Genomic DNA, 18,867 nt, shown 5'->3' with positions numbered 1-18,867 from the left:
ACTGGTTTGCACAGACCCAGATGTTCTGTGTTTGTGTCTGTGACATCATCACACATCGACAATTACACTGTGACATCATCACACATCGACAATTACACTGTGCCATCATCACACATCGACAATTACACGGTGACATCACCCCGCTCCCCGGGTATTTCCTCAACTGGGAGATTTTTCTTTGACTCCAGTGCTTCTGATAACTTTCCAGCTGAAGGCTGCAACAGGGGTGTTTAAAGTTGGAACGAGTGAAATAGTTTCAGAGGTTAATATTTTTGAGTATTCATCTACAATTGAGACCTTTAGTGCTGTGCTGTGTTATCTGTGAGAGTTCAATGGCTGGTGTCACTCCTCCACTGTGGATCTGAATCCATGTCCACCTATTGCCCTGTTTTACCTCTGCCATTCCTGACCACCTCTCTGCCATTGTCTAACCTCCCCTGCCTCTAATACTCGGTTTGTTTTAACTACGTTTCGTACTCTACTGTAACTTCTGCCGACTCTGTCTAAATGAGGTTTCCACTGCCGCCCACTCCCTCAGCATGTGCTGCTGGCTTCCCAGCTTTATCTTCCCACAGTATCTTTCATTGTCAGGAATTGTTTTTCCTGTGCTATAGTCAATTTCTCTCCCACTCTGAGCTTATATTGACTATCACATACTGCCCACCCTGAAACGTTAATTAATTAATTCTGCTGTGTGACAGAACACTCCAAGGTGTTTCACAGGAGTGTTAGAAAGCAACATTTGACACCAAGCCACATGAAGAGATATCAGGGCAGATGAAAAAAGGTTTACTGAAAGGGGTAGATTTTAAGGAGTATCATAAAGGAGGAAAGAGAGGTTTAGGGGGGAAATTCCAGAGCTTGCGGCCTTGGCAGCTGAAGGGGGAGACACCAAAGGTGGAGCAGTTAAAATCAGGAATGCTGTGAGGTTGGAATTAGAGAAGTGTAGATACCTTGGAGGGTTGTGAGGCTGGAGGAGATTACAGAGATAGGGAGGGAAAGACCTTGCACAAATTTAAACTAAGGATGAGAAATTTAAAATTGAGGTTCTCCTTAACCCAGAGCCTTTGTAAGTCAATGAGTACAGGGGTGATGGGTGAACAAGACCTGGTGCGAGTAAGCAGAGTTCTGGATTACAGGGGTGCTGAATGTGGGAGGCCGTCCGGGAGTTGAGTCTAGAGGGAACAAAGGAATGGATGACAGGCTTAGGAATGGATGACAGGCTTAGCAATTAAGGGATATGGGGATAGTGTGGGGAAAAAGACATTGATCGGATTGAACGGTGGAGCAGGTTCGATGGGCTGAATGGCCTACTACTATTCCTATCAACAGCCTGGTTCAGTATCAGTCAGTCAGGGAGAGGGATGGAGTCAGTGTCTAGGGAGTGGAGGTTTTAGCTGGGACTGAAGACAATGGCTTTAGTCTTCCCAGTAATTAAATGGAGGAACTTTCTGCTCATCAAATACTGGATGACGGACAAGTCAGGATGGTGTGTGACTTGCAGGGGAACTTGGAGGTGATGGTGTTCACATACATCTACCCTGGTCATTCCAGGGGGTGGAGGTTGAGGTTTCTGGAAATATTGTCAAAGTTCTTGTTGTGTTGTAGATATCCCTTCACCCCCTGCCCCTCCCACCTCTCTCTCCCTCTCCTCCCTTGTGGGCCAGAGTCTTCTGTAGGCCCAGACTGGGTGGCAGGTTCCCTTCCCTGAAGGACATTAGTGAACCAGTTGGGTTTTTATGACAATCCAGCAGTTTTCATGGTCACTTTTTCCTCGTACCGGCCCCACAAATTCCCAGATTCATTCAGCTCAGTTTCACAACCTGCCTTTGTGTTTTTGTGGGTTCCCTCTCACTCCCTTTTTTCTGTTTTAAATCAATTTCACAGGGTATTAGAAGGGGAGGATTTAGAGTCAGGAAACTGAAATCAAACATCACTTCAGAATTTGATGGAGTCGCTCAATTTATCATAACCAGAATATCATCGGATTTTGAACATGGAAGGAAAAAGCACCGTTCACAGTGGGGAGAAACCGTACACATGTTCTGTGTGTGGACAAGGCTTCAGCCGATTATGTGGCCTGTCGAACCATAAATGCAGTCACACTGGGGAGAAACCGTGGAAATGTGGGGACTGTGGGAAGGGATTCAATTACCCTTCCCTGCTGGAAATTCATCGGCGCAGTCACACTGGAGAGAGGCCGTACACCTGCTCCGAGTGTTGGAAGGGATTCACTCGGTTGTCCCACCTGTTGACTCACAAGCGAGTTCACACTGGGGAGAGATCTTTCACCTGCTCTGAGTGTGGGAAGGGATTTACGGATCCATCCAACCTGCTGACACACCAGCAAGTTCACACTGAGGAGAGACCATTTAAATGTCCAGACTGTGGGAAGTGCTACATAAGTTCTGGGAATCTGATGTCCCATCAACGTCTTCACACTGACGAAAGACCGTTCAGGTGCTCTCACTGTGGGACTGGGTTCAGGTGGTCATCTCACCTCACTGAACACCAGCGCAGTCACACTGGGGAGAGGCCATTCACCTGCTCAGAATGTGGGAAGGAATTCACTCAGTCATCCCACCTGCTGACACACCAGCGAGTTCACACTGGGGAGAGACCGTTCACCTGCTCCAAGTGTGGGAAGGGATTCACTCAGTCATCCCACCTGCTGAGACACCAGCGGGTTCACAAGTAACTACAGTGATTGGATGTTGTTGTGAAATTCCATCCAGGACACACCATGTTCATTTGGGGCTGTTTCTGCTGATGTTAATAAACTACAGCCCAGTTATAGGGGTTGATATTCTGGATAAAAGTCAAATAAATCAGCTTTGTGTTCAACTCACCGTGTGTCAAGTCTTTTTAAGATCTCTAACACAAGTTAGTTCCTTTGGAAGGGCTCTCCCTCTCCCCTGTCTCCTCCATCCTCACCTCCAACAATAAGTGTGAGGAGTTCATGGAGCTTTTTTGTCACTAAGATTGGGACAATCCGATCATCTGCCTCTGCTGCTTCCCTCCCTTCCACTAGCCCACCGGGACAAACTGTCTCTAAAGTTTCCTCTTGTCTGAGCCCTGAAACCACATCTTTCTCCAGTTTCTCTCCCATCTCCCCTCATTCTTCCTAAGCAAAAGATAGAGACCTATTCCTATAATATTCAATGCATTTCTGAAGATTTTGTTAGGTTATCGGACAGTGATTTCCTACTGATCTCCCCAACTCGAGAAGGGAATATCCTTATTGACTTCTCACAACTGATTTCTGACTAACCTCACTATTTCTAAGCTCCGAGCTTGTTTTCCTAATTTCCTCGATGACAAACTGTAGATAACATACTAAAGCTACTAGAATGATCAGAATCAGCAACACAAACCCTTGAGCTGCCACCAAGAATAAATGTCAAAACTTTTCGACTAAAATGTGATAACTATTGTCTTAGATTCATCCTCCCCACCTGCCGATCATCTCACACAATTCTACATTTTTGGAATGTTGTAAATACATCTGGTTCAAACAAAAGTTCATGCACGGACTTTAAAGATTCTCCATCTCTCTGTACACCCGCCTCCACCTTGTGGATATTTTCTAAATCCAGATTCTACTTCCCTCTTCACTTTAATTTTACTCCCTCTGATAGGTATCAGTGTGTTTAATTCAATGCTGATTGTTTTATAGTTAGTTTCACTGTGGAGTATATGTTAATGTCCTGATGATTTAAAATGTCTCATTCAATTTTCCACAATAATCACTTCATGTTCTGTTGTCAAGTAGCTGAGCATGTCTGGGACCTGTTCTTCAGTACAGGGTCACCGTGCATTTCCACATGTTAATTACACCACATGTGACATATCACATCTGCACACTCACACTGTATCCCAATACCATGCTGCATGTGCAAACCTATGCAAGTTGCTCTTGGTGTTTCAGGTGATCTTATCAAAATATCAATGGGGTGTCTGTCTGAAGATCTTTGCTGATCTACCCCTGCCTGGTTCTGATGCCTTGGATAGTGGCCAGACTGTCGAATTCAGTTTCTTTTAAATACAGAGGCAAGGACACAAACATCACCAAGAGAAAGCTCTGTTTACTGGTCTCATCTACACTTCCCTGACTTTCATTAGAATGTACATGTATATCAATTTGAACTATTCCATTGAATTATACCCAAGTGAATTATTCCATTTCCCAATTGGTGGTGTGATTTTCTCTATCTTTTATTCTAAATATGTCATTCCATGAATTACCATTCGATCTCATTCAGGAGCACTGGAGGAACTTTACTGTCCCATTTAATACTTTCATATTATGGTGTTTGTGGATCAGAGACACAAGTACAGATACTTGCAATCAGATTGCAGATTACTCCCATATCTCCTGTTCTCAGACACTTTGTCTTGGATGATAACAAATGGGATGAAGCCAAATCTTTAAAAAGCAAAGCCTTTTGTTTAAATTGTCACTGTGCTGTCAGTGGAAAGGGTTAACTTCTCAGCTTGTTAGCAAAGGGGCTGAAGAAACATTCTCAAATGTGTACACTTGTGTCAACTTTATGTAACTTCATTTTCAGATCAAGGATGAACCAAACCCCATTTCAATCTTTGTTTTTTCAATTCTCTTGATATTTTGCTCAGCTTTTCAAAATTTTTTTTTTCTTCTTTCTTCAGGCACCTTTCCAAATGACGGTAATAAAACTGAAGAAAAATAAAACTGAAAAAGTTCACTTTCACAGGCAAAAGGAGCTTCAACCTTCTGAGACTGAAAAGAGTTAAAGAGGGTGGAGCTTCCCACAGCTTGTGAGCTCCGGAACAGAACCTCAAGGCTGAAGCTTATCTTTAGGGAATCCAACTTTTCGATGCCTTTTATAATGATACAAGTTCATTATGATTCATACTTAAAGGTTCACTTTCACTCAGTCATTATAACCTTTCACTTTTCTCAGCACAGAAGTTGGCAGCATTTTATATTCAATCCCAATTGTAAACTTCTCTTGTAGCTGGCGTATGGAGAAGATCATGTCCCCAGTAGATCTGCCAGCACAGAAACCGCACTGTGCTTCTGGATACACTCGCTCTGCAAGTAGATGGAGTCTTTCAAGCTTGACCCGAGTGAAGGACGTCCCTGTAATGCTGAGGAGTGAGATGTCCCTGTAGTTGTTTCAATCTCCTCTGTCATCTTTCTTTTAGTATACTGTGATCATTCTTCAATCATTCATGTCCTGTGGAATGGATCCTACCTTCCAACAGAGAAGGAGGTGCTCATGAAGCTGTGGCAGTAGATGGGACTTTCTGGGCTTGAGCAGTTCAACTGGAATTCCATCCTTGCCGGGTGTCTTTCTGCTTGCTAAACAATCAATGGCCTTTTCGAGTTCAAGTGGTGAGGGTTCCTCATCCAATTCAACCATGACAGGAAGCTGCAGGAGAGAGTCAAACGGAGACTGGGAGATGTCCTTCTCACAGCAGTTTCAACCCAATGGGACATCTGTTTTCTTCTGTGGGTGAGAACTTCAACATCCATTTGGTGATGGTCGGACCAAGCGCCCTCCTGATCCCATCAAACACAGGACTTAGATTTCCATTGTCACAGGCAGTTTGGATTTCATGATCTGGGCTGATCCAATGTTTATTTACACAGTATCTCCCTATTTTTTACACGACTGTCTTAGCTACTTGCAAGTTACACATTGTTCTAGCTGTTGGGTTTATGTTGTAATCAGGTAGGCTTTGCTTTTTGCTTCAATGACAGATTCATCTCTGCTGAGTAGGTCTCAAGCCAGTCTTTGTTGTGGGTTCCACCTTTCCCAAATGCTGTTGCTGCTGTGTCAGAAATGATTGAACTCAGCGACTTCCAAGATTCAGCAATATCAGTGTTGACTGATGAAGCTTTTACTGATGTGCCTGTAAAATATTTTACTGTTTTGTTTATGTTCCTTGATAAATTAATTTCATCATGGAGGTGTCTCTGTGTGGAATATACAAGTCAGTAAGAATTGTCAGCAAGGATTAATCAGTACTCTCTATTTGGAGATGTTAATCAGTGGAACCTCTCAGACACTGAATTGTAGACTTTGCTCCAAAGATAAATTTAGGATTGAAGTAAAAATTCATAATTTTATTGTAATCGAGTTCCTGTTGAGAGTTCCGAAATTAAGAGGAAAGTTCACAGATGGTGCTTTTAAAAAGGGACACTGCAGCTCAGATAATCAGTGACAGATCCAGAAAATTAAACTCCAGCCAGTTATAGGGTTGTTAATATCAGCAGAATCAAAGCTAATACTATCTGACGATCAGTCCTGGATGTGACTAACAGCAGCAATAAAAGCAAAATCCAATCCCTGCAGTCACTTGTGAATTCGCTGGTGTGACAGCAGGTTGGCTGACTGAGTGAATCCCTTCCCACACACAATGCAGGTGAATGGCCTCCCCAGTGTGAACTCGCTTGTGTACTTTAAGATTAGATGAAGACCTGAATCTCTTTCCACAGGAAGTGCAGCTGAAAGGCTTCTCCCCAGAGTGAACTTGCTGGTGTGACTTAAGGCTGGCTGACTGAGTGAATCCCTTCGCACACACAGAGCAGGTGAATGGTTTCGCCCTAGTGTGAATTCGCTGGTGTGACTGAAGGCTGGCTGACTGAGTGAATCCCTTTGCACACACAGAGCAGATGAATGGTTTCTCCCCAGTGTGAACCCGCTGGTGTGCAGTGAGGTCGGAGGAATGCCTGAACCTCTTTCCGCAGGAATTGCAACTGAACGGCCTCTCCTCAGTGTGAATTTGCTGGTGTTTTATTAGGTTGGAGGACACAGTGAATCCCTTTCCACACACGGAGCAGGTGAATGGCCTCTCCCCAGTGTGAAATCGCTGGTGTCCACTCAGGTGGGATGAAGACCTGAACCTCTTACCACAGTAAGTGCAGCTGAAGGGCCTCTCCCCAGTGTGACCTCGCTGATGTGTCAGCAGAGTAGATGACTGAGTAAATCCCTTCCCACATACGGAGCAGGTGAACGGCTTCTCTCCAGTGTGAATACGTCGATGGCTTCTCAGCAGAGATGGATAATTGAATCCTTTCCCACAGTCCCCACATTTCCACGGTTTCACCAAGGTGCTGGCCCCAATGTGAGTGTGTCAATGAATTTCCAGCTGGGATGGATAACTGAATAACTTCACACTGTTCTCACATTTTCTCATCCGCAAACAGAACACGTATACAGTTTCTCCCCACTGTGAATGGTGCGATGATTTTTCAGGCTGTGTAGCTGGTTAAAGCTCTTTCCGCAGTGAGTTCACTGGAACACTCTCACTCGGGTGTGTGTGTCTCAGTGCTTTTCCAGTCACACTGATGTTTGAAATCTTTTCCCATAGAAAGAACAGTCAAACATTTCTCCTTCCACATTCAAAGATCGATTATATTCAGGTCCTGATGAATCGAGTGGCTCAGTCAGATGTTGATGTGATGTTTGGTTTGCGTTTCCAATCTACAAATCTTAATATTTGATGATGTTTGGCATCTGAAAATCCTTCCCTTCTAAGACCCTGTAAATGGAGTTAAAAAAAGTAATCATTGTCAGTCCAGCCTGGAAATTAATGATTGACAATTCCACTTGCTAGGGAATATTTCTTCCTCTCGTCTCCCCTCCCCCAACCCAAGCTGTAAATCACAGTCCCACACACTCTCCTTCCTGTGATGAGAAATTCAGCCCCATCATGCAATCTCCACCATTTCTTTCCTCTCCCAGTTTTCTATCCCCCTCTGCTCTGGCTGGGTTCAGTTCTACAGCCCTGCTGTAAAAGGAATTTAAAATCCACTACTGTAAGTCCAAGATTAGAAACTGAGAAGAGACAAACATTTCCCTTGGTTTGAGTTTGCTGTGTGCCTGTAAAAGGAGTTTCCAAAATCCATCCCTGTCAGTCCAGGATAGAAATTCACAATTTTTTCTCCTCCTGCTACCTGGACCAGGATGACCGCGCATGCGCCCTGATACACGTTGCCCCCTATAAAGATGGCGGCCGTAACCCCGGGCCTGGCGAAGGGAGAAATCCAGACTATTTCGGCCCGTTCTCCGCAAACACAAGACCGGTACCTTGTTATTTGGGGTCTGAGGCCTGCACTGTGTCTTTATGAAGCCTCCCTGTCCACTCCGCTGGCTCCATTCCTCCTCATATACCCACTAACTCTGTTAGTTGGCTCCGCTCGACTTTTTCACCCGCTCTGAGCAGCTGCAGTCACAGACCAGCACTGCGCATGCTCATGAAGGAGACAGCAATGCGCATGCCCCAGTATACCCGTAAACGCGCATGCGCTGCGAATTTCTGTTCTGAGGATAGGGCACATTCTGTCCCGCAGTGAATCCTGGGTGAGCGCCCCGCCATTGAAAGCCCAAATTGTAGAATGTCTTCTACCTGCAATCAGAATACGATCGGTGCCATAGGGGCAAGACATAAAAATGTTAAATCAATTGATGCAACGGCCACATTGCTCCAGGCTCCACCACAATTCTCTCCTGGATGTTATGAACAGCAGAACAAACACCTACAATTAGATCTGAACTCAGTGCAGTCTCAGGAGATGGGACGAGCTAGTGACCTTTTTCCCCCCTACACATGGAACATTTAAACCGTGTTGTGCCAGTAACAATGCTCTGATTATGGATCAAATCCTTTGAACTTTTAAAGTTGGAATGCTGACATGTGGGCAAACTGAATAAAGCTATTTGCACACGTGAAGCATCTGAACATTGACTCTGATGTTATTAGTGAAATTAACTGATCTGAGACATTGAAAGGATTCTGCACATCAGGAATTCAAACCTAATATTGGCTTCGGGACAATCAGAATACTTGGGAACAGACAAGACACGCAAAGGCTTGAAGGAGAGCTGGTTCCCGGTGACATGGATGTGCCTGCAGTGGGTGGGATCAGACTGTTTCCATGTAGCCATAATGAAGGTCCCAAACTTTACCTTGGAAGAGGTAAGCTGATAGAGAACAATTGTTATTCTGGTAGCAGAAATCTGAAGCTTTAACTCGCTAACACCCTAGGTTAAATCTGCATCAGTCTCTGTGGTGCAATTGGTCAGCATGTTTGGCTGTTAACTGAAAAGTTGGTGGTTCAAGACCACCTAGGGCCGAAGCTTACACTGTTTCCCCCCCATCGGCATTCATTCTCACACAGTTCCAGGCTGTCATTAGGTACTTCCGCTGAAAGACAAGATTTCTGAAATGTTGCCAGTTCGACTGTTATCCAAGTGAGTTCCCAGGCAAACAGCTTTTTTCGAATATTCATTTCAAATTTAATGAGACAACAATTAGCCCTACCATGGACCGATATCTAACCCATTGGAAATTTATGAAGTTATTGGATTCAACCAAGCCCATCAATTATTCTTTCTTTCTCAGCTCCACAGTGAGTGAGACAGGGAAAAGCAGCAAAGCCGCAATATTCCAGCCCCGCACTCTCCACACCCACTTCCTGCAGAAAGCAGCGACTGCAGCTTCAATCAGCGGGTTACTGCCCATCCCTGGGACACAAGATACTCCAACTCGGGCCAAACCTCCCAATACAACGAGCACAGGCTCAGGAAAACGCAGGTAGATTATATCCCGGTCACTAAACCTCCGAGCAGCATTTACACAATACCCGAGTTAGTGTGTCACAAATAAAAGTCACACAAACTTTCTAAATGTTTTCAATGTAAAATTCCTTCATTTTATTGAAAATCTGACTGTTGGGAATCTGAAAATGAGCACCATGCGATTTGTGTTACCGAGTGAGTTGTTTTCCATTGTTTGTCCGTCAGGTTTGCAATTCAATTTGTGTTGGATATTGAAGCGAATCTGATTTCAAAATAAGGTAACAAAGCAGGTAAATATTAAATCCAGGAACAAATCCTGAGGAAAATGGATCACAATGTTTGGAAGGAGGTGCAGCTGAGAAGCGGAAGCTGTGAATGATGTTAATGATTATTGAGTGGAAAGCATTGGATCCTTGGTCAATCATCGTGTCTGAGTGGTGAAAACGATGCTTTTAAAATCCACTGGGGTTTCCAAAGTCTTATCGATTGTGCTTCTCATTATTGCTGATTTGAACCAGGTGTCCACAGAGCTCTCCGATCAATGGAAGAAAAAACATCCTAAAATTCTCTTGATTTTTGGAAGGGAATGAAGGGCTCTTGGGATCGGGTCTTGGGACTGGGGATCCGCCATGATCTTCTGGAGTGACGGAGGAGTCTTGTGGGGCCTTGTGACATGTCGCTGCTGCTTTGATTCTGTTCTATTTGAGTAGAAATACCAAACAAAGAAATGGGCAGTAGCATCCTGAGCTCGGTATCGCAGCTGAGCGGTCGTAGGTGCTGATTTAAGGTCTCACTCTTTGTTGAGGCGTGTTTTCTAACCCCAATGCTGCTGAAATTGCCCTATTGGTCGAAAAAGTGCCAGCTCACAGTTAAAGCAGGTGTATGCGGTGTTTCACTTTAACAGGAAGAACGAGGAAAGACAATAAAAATATAAATGGCTGTGGAGAAAAGGTGGGGTTTTTGAATCAGCTAAATTCCTCTTCCATGAGCCAGAATTTACACAATGGGCCGAATGTCCTCCTCCTCTGCTGTAGCTGCCTTTGATTTTATACCAACGACACTAACCTGTGCATAGAGCCAGTCGTCGTGGCCGAATGGTTAAGGCAATGGAGTCAATATCCATTGGGGTTTCCCTCTTTGCATTATTCCCGGTTTTAACTTTGTGTCTAACTCAGTCGGTAGAGCGAAGGCTGGTAATGCCAGGGCCTTGGGTTCGCCCCACGGTGGGCACAGCTTCTTTCAAACAAATAATTCACTAAGCTCATCACTGCGGTTCCTGTGAAGTTTACACATGTCGGATATTCACCACTGAAAGTATTTGATGCACAAAAGTTTCTAAGCACTTTCACGTCACATCTCTTTCTGCCTCATCTCCAGCTCTCTCTGCTCTTCCAGGAGCTACTTAACCAATCTCAGTCAGTTCGTGTGAACATAAAACACAACGTGATCAGTTTACAGATAACAGGGCAAAGAGACACCAGGATTCCCCTGATTCTCCCAGGTACTGATTACAGGAATGTGCACAGTGCTAATTATCCACCGCTACACTCTCCTTCCAGTCTTGTCTAAGTTGTTAAGCTTTGAAATTGTTCATATTTTTGCACTGGATTTCAATGTGAAGAAAGCAGAGCTGTGATAAGCTTATATTGTTCAGCAGATGTACTGCACGAAGGTACATAACAGGCTGATGATAAAAGTGCTCTTTGGACGCGGTGAGCTCCAGTGAAAGATTGGCACCATTAATGTGTTGTTCAATAAGTCTCGTGACAAATCTCGTGCTAGAACTGAGAAGAAAACTCGCTGAATTTGCTCCATATTTTGGTTTCAAAAGAGCCGAATGGAAGGTTAGAAAGTACATCTCACTACAGCGGGTTATAAAATGGCAGAATGACTGTGAAAGAACCTCCCGTGCTGTTGGGAAACATAAAATTACAGAAAGTTACAGCATAGAAAGAGGCCATTCGGCCTCGATGAGCTGATGTGCTGCGTTTAACGGCCAGTTGTGATTGACCCATCAGGAGTGATATCTTTGTCAGTGCAACCAGTAGGGACCAAAATTCGTCCTTCCCCCATCCATATTTTGCCTCGCGCCACCATCTCTGTGGTCAGTGCTTCGCACCCAGCCCTTCTCTTGTCCTCCTTTCATTCATTCATTCACTCCGCCTTTATCTTTTTTCCCGACCTGTTCCAAGTGTGATATTTCCACCTCGGAGGCAAAACTTCAACTGTCACCCCAAAGATTCTGGTGGAGCTGCGAAATATTTTCAGTCAAAAAGTACTTAATACCCATTTTAACAAGATCAATAATCTGAATTCCCTGACCGGGAATCGAACCCAGGCAGTGGCGATAAGAGCGCTGAATTCTGACAGCTAGACCACCAGGGAAGCGGTGAAGCTTTTATCAGTTTGGTTTATCGATGCTGCTTTTAACAATGTTTCCATTTTAAATGGACTGAATTCTTCAGTCAATGACAACAACAGTTGCTGTGAGCTGGGACATGGAATTGACAGTGAGGTGAAATAGCCCCACAAGCTGCTCATGTGTAACTGTCAATTTCCAAAACCCACCAACATCATTACTGCGGCTCCTGTGAAACTGACAAGAGAACACACGGCAGACATTCATCAATGAAAGCAACTGACACACATCAAATTCTAAACACTTTCATGTCGCATCTGTTTCTGCTTCTGTCCCTGCCTCGCCTCCAGCTCCCTCTGCCCGTCCAGCTCCCAGGTCAATTAGCTGCTTGATGCAGACACAGTCAGTTCATGAACCCAAGCTTCCCTTCGAAAGCAGGGTTAGGGAATGTGGGACACAAGGATTTTAGAAAGAATGAGTTTGCAGATGACATAGTAAAGATAATCTGGGATCTCATCTTCCTGATTCTTCCAAATACTGAGTACAGGAATGTGCACAGTGCCGATTATCCACAGTCGCAGGCTCCTTCCATTCTTGTGCACATTGTTAACCTTTGAACCCACTCGCAAGAGGGATTATAAAATGGCAGAATGACTGTGAAAGAAGTAACCGTGGTGTTGGGAAACATAAGATTATAGAAAGTTATAGCAAAGAAAGAGGCCATTCGGTCCTGTGTGCTGCCCAAAGAACTCTGAAGAAGAGTCATACGCAATAGAAACCTTAATTCTGTTTCTTTCTCCAGAGATGCTGCCAGACATACTGAATTTTTCCAGCATTTTCTGCTTTTATTTCAGATTTCCTGCATCCACAGTATTTTGCTTTTATCTCTGGATTTTTAGCCCAGTGACAATGCCAATACGCCATCTCCTGAATGCTGACAAATGAACAAGAAAATACGGGTGTGTTTGGGTGGGTTTTCTCCTATTTAAATGATAAATCCTCAGGCGGCAGGATTCGAACCCATGTGTTCATCTTAAGCAACAAATGTAAATTATTGAACATTCACTCACACTTAAATGAGCAAGCTTGGATAATGCTCTTACCAGGTTTCAAACTGCAACTCCATCAGCTGTGAAGCGAATATGACCCCACTCATCACTATAATCCCTGCGCTGTAAAGATCCCAATGGAGCTGTTTGGAATGTTAAACGGTGACGTCATGCAGCAGCACTTTGGGTCTTTGTTTTGAAGAAATGGAATTCGGCTGTTCTCATTAGGAATGCTGGAGACAGACTGATCAACAATGTCATCATCAAATGGCACAGCGCAGTAAGAGGCCCGAAGATGGAAGCAAAATATTGTAGACGCTGGAAATCTGAAATAAAAACAGAAAGTGCTGGCAAAAACTCAGCAGGCCTGGCAACATCTGTGGGGAGAGAAGCTGAGTTAATGTTTCGAGTCCGTATGTCTCTTCTTCAGAGTCAAGCCGACTCGAAGCATTAACTCTGCTTCTCTCTCCACAGGTGTTGTCAAACCTGTTGAGTTTTTCCAGCATTTCCTGTTTTTACTACAACGTGAAGCCATTCACCCCATCGTATCTGTGCCAGCTATTTTTAAAGAGCTAACCAATTCGTCTCAAATTACTCCTCTCTTTCCTTAAACCTGAGTTTTCCCCCTTTCAATCATTGTCCATTTCTCGCTTGAAGAAGGAATTTCTGCAGAATCCATGCACATTTTGCCTTAGTTAACAAAGTTTCCCTGACCCAATGACATGAAGAGTTGGACTGGGATTTCTTATACAGTTTTTGATACAAACATTATTTATTTATGCAATTGATTTCATATCGAATTACAAAAGAACTTTACCCTGATCAAGCAGGTCATTATTATTTCTGAGCTGATATCTACAATCTAATTCCATTTGCTCTACAAACGGGAGAGCTGGATTCAGGTTCCAGTCTCTGGAGGAGTGGTTCCGTATCCCACCGCTCCCAAATTTTCAGTTGCTTCCCACTTTTGGGCACGTTAGGAATTCCATTTGGGTGAGCAAGAGACAAGTCCAGTTTAATACGGGGGGTGGGGGTTGGGGCGGGTTGTGGTCCTTTATTTTGACAGGGTGAACGAGGAGAGACAATGTAAATAGAAATTGGTGTGGAGGAAAGGCGTGTGAGTGGAATTGGTTTAGTTGCTCTTCCTGAGAGCCAGCACAGACACGACGGGCCGTACGACTTACTTCATAGTCATCTCTGATTTGATATGAACATGTTTTCCCTCAGGAAGTGCTGTTAGTCGCGGACGAATGTTGAGGGCGATGGTACTGACATCCATCGGGGTTTCCCCAATGTTGGTTTGCTGACTGCGGTTCTCGTTATTCCCGATTTTAACCAGGTGCCAACAGGATTAGTTATCGGATAAATGGAATCAAACAAAAACTCCCGCGCTTTCATCTGCAAGGATTTGCAAAATCTGCATTTGGAAATGGAACAAAACTGAGCCGGTTTGGTGACATTCTTTCTTTCTGAGTGTTTGTCTCTCCTTAGCCCTCTGTCACTCTCGGTTTATATGTGTGTGTGTGTGTTCCTGTGTGTGTCAATGTGCTTCAGTTCCTCATTTTTACCGATCCACACTTTATTGACCTTAGTTTTGTGGCTTCATATTAAATTCGTAGAGAGAAAAGAAAAACAGGTTTAAAAGGTTCAGGAGGAATTTTCTTTCTGTATTTCTGAGTGGAGACTGTTCAGTTATTAAATGTCCGTATGTTACAAAGCGGAGGGCGATTGAAATTTTCACTGAGCAACATTTAAACAGACAGACACCGAGCCCATATGGTCGAGTGGTTAAGGCAATTAACACATTGAGAGTATGATTTGTAAATACAAATACTCCAAACTGATACCCCGCGGACATTAGGAACTGTATTTCTTCTCGAAGCTGTTCCACGTGTGATATTTGCAGCTCTGATGTGAAACTTCAACTCTCGCTCCACTGATTCGGGCGGAACTATTGCGTTTTTCGGATATCAATCAATAAGTAAATCAGGCCTGTTTTAACAGTTTGTGCCAGATCAATAAACTTTCATTGCCTGTCCGAGAATCGAGTCCGGGCCACGGCGGTGAAAGGGCCGAATCCTCACCTGAACACCACAAGGAAAGCTGTCTATAACTCTTGCAACGTGCTTTATCTCCGCCCCATTTGCCCTTTTTCGGATACTTTCACCAGAGATAAGTTTCTCCGACAGAATTATATCATAAATGCCATCTTCGGGCAATGACAGGCACTGTTTTTAATGGGTGAGCTGCAGTGAAGGATTCGCACCACTAAAGTGTCGTTCAACTGGTCTGGTTCCAAATCCTGTGCTGAAATTAATGAAAAATTTTGAAATTGCTCAGTGTCTTGACTTCAAAAGCGAGAATGTAAGAAAGTACATTCCCCCAAGCGTGCAATAAAATGTCGGAATGACTGGGAAATGATGCTTGGAAAAAATAACATTATAGGCAGCTCCAGCAAAGAAAGAGGCCATTCGGCCTGGCGCGCTGCTTTCAAGGAGATTGATTGGTCAGGAGTGATATTTGTGTCAGTGTAAACAGGCAGCAGTAAAATCTCTCACATAACCACGGCAGACATTCATCACTGAAAGCACATCAAATTTTGCCGTTTTCATGTCGCATCTTTTAATTATCTGTTCTCCATCTCAGACATTTCCAGGTCTATCATCTCTCATCGATGGGGAACGTTGTCCTGTTCCTCGTTCCACTAGGAGACTTACTGTGAATAAGATATGGCAAGTGGCTCCATAGCTCAGTGGTTAGAGCACTGGTCTAGTAAACCAGGGGTTGTGAGTTCAATTCTCACTGGGGCCTGCATGCGCAGTATGAAATTTGGTGGCAAGGTCACTTTTGAGGCGAGCACTGTAAAAGGATATCAGAAGGTTATGTGAGTGGCCAACAAGATGGCAGATAGAATATAATGTGGGCAGGTGTGTGAATAAGTTCCCTTGTTACTAAAAATTAGAACAGCAGAATGCTTTTGAAATTTGTAAGTGCTGATGTTCAGAGAGACTTGTGCAAGCAACGGAGAAAGTGAGCATGCAGGTACAGCAAGCAATAAGGAAGGTCGATGGCAAGGGGATTGTAATAAAGCAAGAATAAAGAAGTCTGTTTTGGTGAGACGGCATCTAGAATCCCGTGTGCTGTTTTCATCTCCACATTTATAAAAGGATATACTGGCAGTGGAGACGGTACAGAGAAGGTTCACTAAATTGGTCTCTGGGATGAAGTGGTTGTCCTATGATGAGAGGCTGAATAAATTGGGCTTCTATTCTCTGGAGTTTAGAAGAATGAAAGGCAATCTCATTGAAACCTACAAAATTCTGAGCGGGCTTGATAGGGTGGACACAGAGATTGTATCCACTGTTCAGGGAGTCTAAAACACTGGGGCACTGTCTCAGGATAAAGGCCGATAATTTAGGGCTGAGATGAGGAGAAATTACTTCACCCCAAGGGTTGTGAATCTTTGAAGTCTCTACCCAAAGGGTTGTGGATGCTCCATCATTGAACACATTTAAGGCTGGGATGGACAGAGGTTTGCTCTCTCAGGGAATTAAGGGATATGGGGAACGGGCAGGATAATGGAGTTGAAGCCCAAGATCAGCCATGATTGAATTGAATGATGGAGTAGGTTCGATGAGCCGTGTGGTCTACTCCTGCTCCTATTTCTTGTGATCATGTGTATGATAAAGTCAGTAATTCATGTTATAATAAAAACAGAAAGTGCTGGAAGTTCTCAGGAGGTCTGACAGCAAATGTGAAGGGAGAAACAGAGTGAAGGTTTCAAGTTTAATTCGACTCTTTTCCAAACCATAAATTGGGTCCTAGTTACGACATTTTGCACAACATCGAGACAGGGAATGGAACCCAGGCGGTGAAAGCACCGAATCTGAACCACTAGGGTGTTTCTATAGCATATTCTTTGAACGAAATTAGCTTCCAACTGAAGGTTTAATGATTTAAGACAATTTAGAATCCATCTCTTCCTGCGTCTACTTATATCACTGACATAGTTCTGCTTTGTGCCCTTTGACTACAAGGAAATCCTGCCCAAACTTTGCCACTTCTGCTGTTATTCAGTAAGTTCCCACACAAATAGATTTATGAATATTCAGTTCAAATAAAGCGAGAGAATGGAGGAAACATGTGCATAACATCCAACCTATTAGAAAGATTGGGTTCAAAGCAACGAATAGAAATTGATTCTCTGATTGCATATACCGAACTGGAACACACTATTACACCGATGGAATCCACTGTCTGTTCAAATGTTGCTCAGTGAAAATTTCAATCTTCCTCCGCTGTGTCACATATGGACTGAATCAATAAGCAGTCTCCACTTAAATAAATACAGAAAGCGTCAATCTCCTCTTGCAATTTTTAAACCTGTTGTTATTCTTTGTACCATTTACCATGAAGATATGTGATGCAAGTGATTAAAATTTGCAATGGTAAAAATGAGTTCACCACTCAGTGAACTGAACCACATTGACACACACACATGAACACACACAGACATATACACCGAGAGTGACAGCAGGCTAGGGTTTGTCCCTGAGGACTGGCAAACTCTCAGAAAGCAAGGATGCAACTATATAGCTCAGCTTTGTTCCAATTCTGACTGCAAATTCTGTGAATGCTTATGGATGCACAGAAAAGAAGGATCACAGAAGTGAAACAGGAAAAACAGACGGGAGTATTTGGAAGATTCTGACTCCATTTAGCCAATAATTAATTCTGGAGGCACCAAAAGGAAGGAACACTGAGCAGCGCAATCAGCAGGATGCAAATCAGCGTGGGTAGATCCCAGTGGAGTTCGAATCCATCGGCTTAATCACTCAGCCATGACTGGAGACCTTACACTGGTGTAAATGTTGTTCATGTAAAATCATAGAATGGTTACAGCAGAGAATGACAGCATTCAGTCCCGCCTATTCGCAGTCACCCTGCAATTCCTACAACCTCCCTTGTTCTTCCTACCAAGACGAACCACGTCATACATCAAATTACCCGAGCCTCTGCTAAGGAATTTGATGAAACGTCTGAAAGGACGAACCAACTGAAACTTTGGCAGTGATGAGATTCAAATCCACAACTCGATAGAAGCTGCAGCCCAAATCGGCCACTCAAACACTCTACTGCTGGCAATATGATAGTAACCATTGCCTTGAGTGGTATTGGTGCTGAATAAGAACATAACAAGTAGCAGCAGGAATAGACCATTTTGTTGCTCGAGCCCCTCACTGTTCCAAAAAATCAGAGCCAAGGCAACACCACATCTTGAGGCCATTCAGCCCGGGTCAGAGGAACATCGGCCTTTCAGCTCTTTGATCCTGCTCCGCCATTCAATAAGATCATGGCTGATCTTGTAGTCTCAACTCCACGTTCCTGTCTGTCCGTTCCGTCCCCCGCCCCCATAGTCCTTGACTCACTTGTCTATCAAAAATCTGTTTAATTCTGCCTTGAATAAATTCAGTGACCCAGCCTCCAATGCTTCCTGGGTAACATTCCTCACACTAACGACCCTTTGAGAAAACAAACAAAAAAACTCTTCATCTTTGTCTGAAATGGGAGACCTGTTAGTCCTTTGGAAACTAAGTCACCTGGTCCCATTCCCCTGCCCTTTCCCTGGACATGCTGCAGGTTTTGGTCCAATTCCCTTTTGAAATCCACGACTGAATCTGCCTCCCCCACACACTCTATCTAACCCAGCCGCCGGCTCCATCCCTCCCCGCTCCCCGGACAGTTTCTCATGCAATAAACAGCCACCACACCACTTGGCGCAACCCCGGGATCAGGAGTTTCTTATTGAGAGTTTGAGGACTCCACTGGGTATTCGTGAAGTCTCAACATCCACTCAGCAGCCGCCATTCCTCTCCACCACACGGCCCCTCCA

At 44.0% G+C, this 18,867-nt stretch overlaps 1 protein-coding gene, 1 long non-coding RNA gene and 1 other non-coding gene across 3 annotated transcripts in view; 1 reads left to right on the top strand and 2 right to left on the bottom strand.

Annotated features, from left to right (window-relative positions):
* The window catches only part of LOC144698301 (uncharacterized), a 290,571-nt gene that overhangs the window by 93,624 nt on the left and 178,080 nt on the right, over positions 1 to 18,867 (bottom strand). The window lies entirely within an intron of this gene.
* The window catches only part of LOC144698533 (uncharacterized), a 41,386-nt gene that overhangs the window by 14,736 nt on the left and 7,783 nt on the right, over positions 1 to 18,867 (bottom strand). The window contains exons 2-5 of the mRNA XM_078570468.1: positions 7,162 to 7,167; positions 6,965 to 7,030; positions 6,421 to 6,883; positions 5,235 to 5,411 (exon numbers count right to left, since the gene is read on the bottom strand). Coding sequence (XP_078426594.1) covers positions 5,235 to 5,411; positions 6,421 to 6,883; positions 6,965 to 7,030; positions 7,162 to 7,167 — 712 coding nt within the window. The remainder of the gene's footprint in view (positions 1 to 5,234; positions 5,412 to 6,420; positions 6,884 to 6,964; positions 7,031 to 7,161; positions 7,168 to 18,867) is intronic.
* On the top strand, positions 15,713 to 15,785 carry trnat-agu (transfer RNA threonine (anticodon AGU)). Its single transcript has one exon. It is a non-coding gene; the product is annotated as a tRNA-Thr (tRNA).

Source organism: Cetorhinus maximus, chromosome 23 (assembly GCF_964194155.1).
Source record: "Cetorhinus maximus chromosome 23, sCetMax3.hap1.1, whole genome shotgun sequence".
Lineage (NCBI taxonomy): Eukaryota > Metazoa > Chordata > Chondrichthyes > Lamniformes > Cetorhinidae > Cetorhinus > Cetorhinus maximus.
The sequence above is the reverse complement of the archived record's forward strand: the minus strand, read 5'-3'. Positions and strand labels throughout refer to the sequence as shown.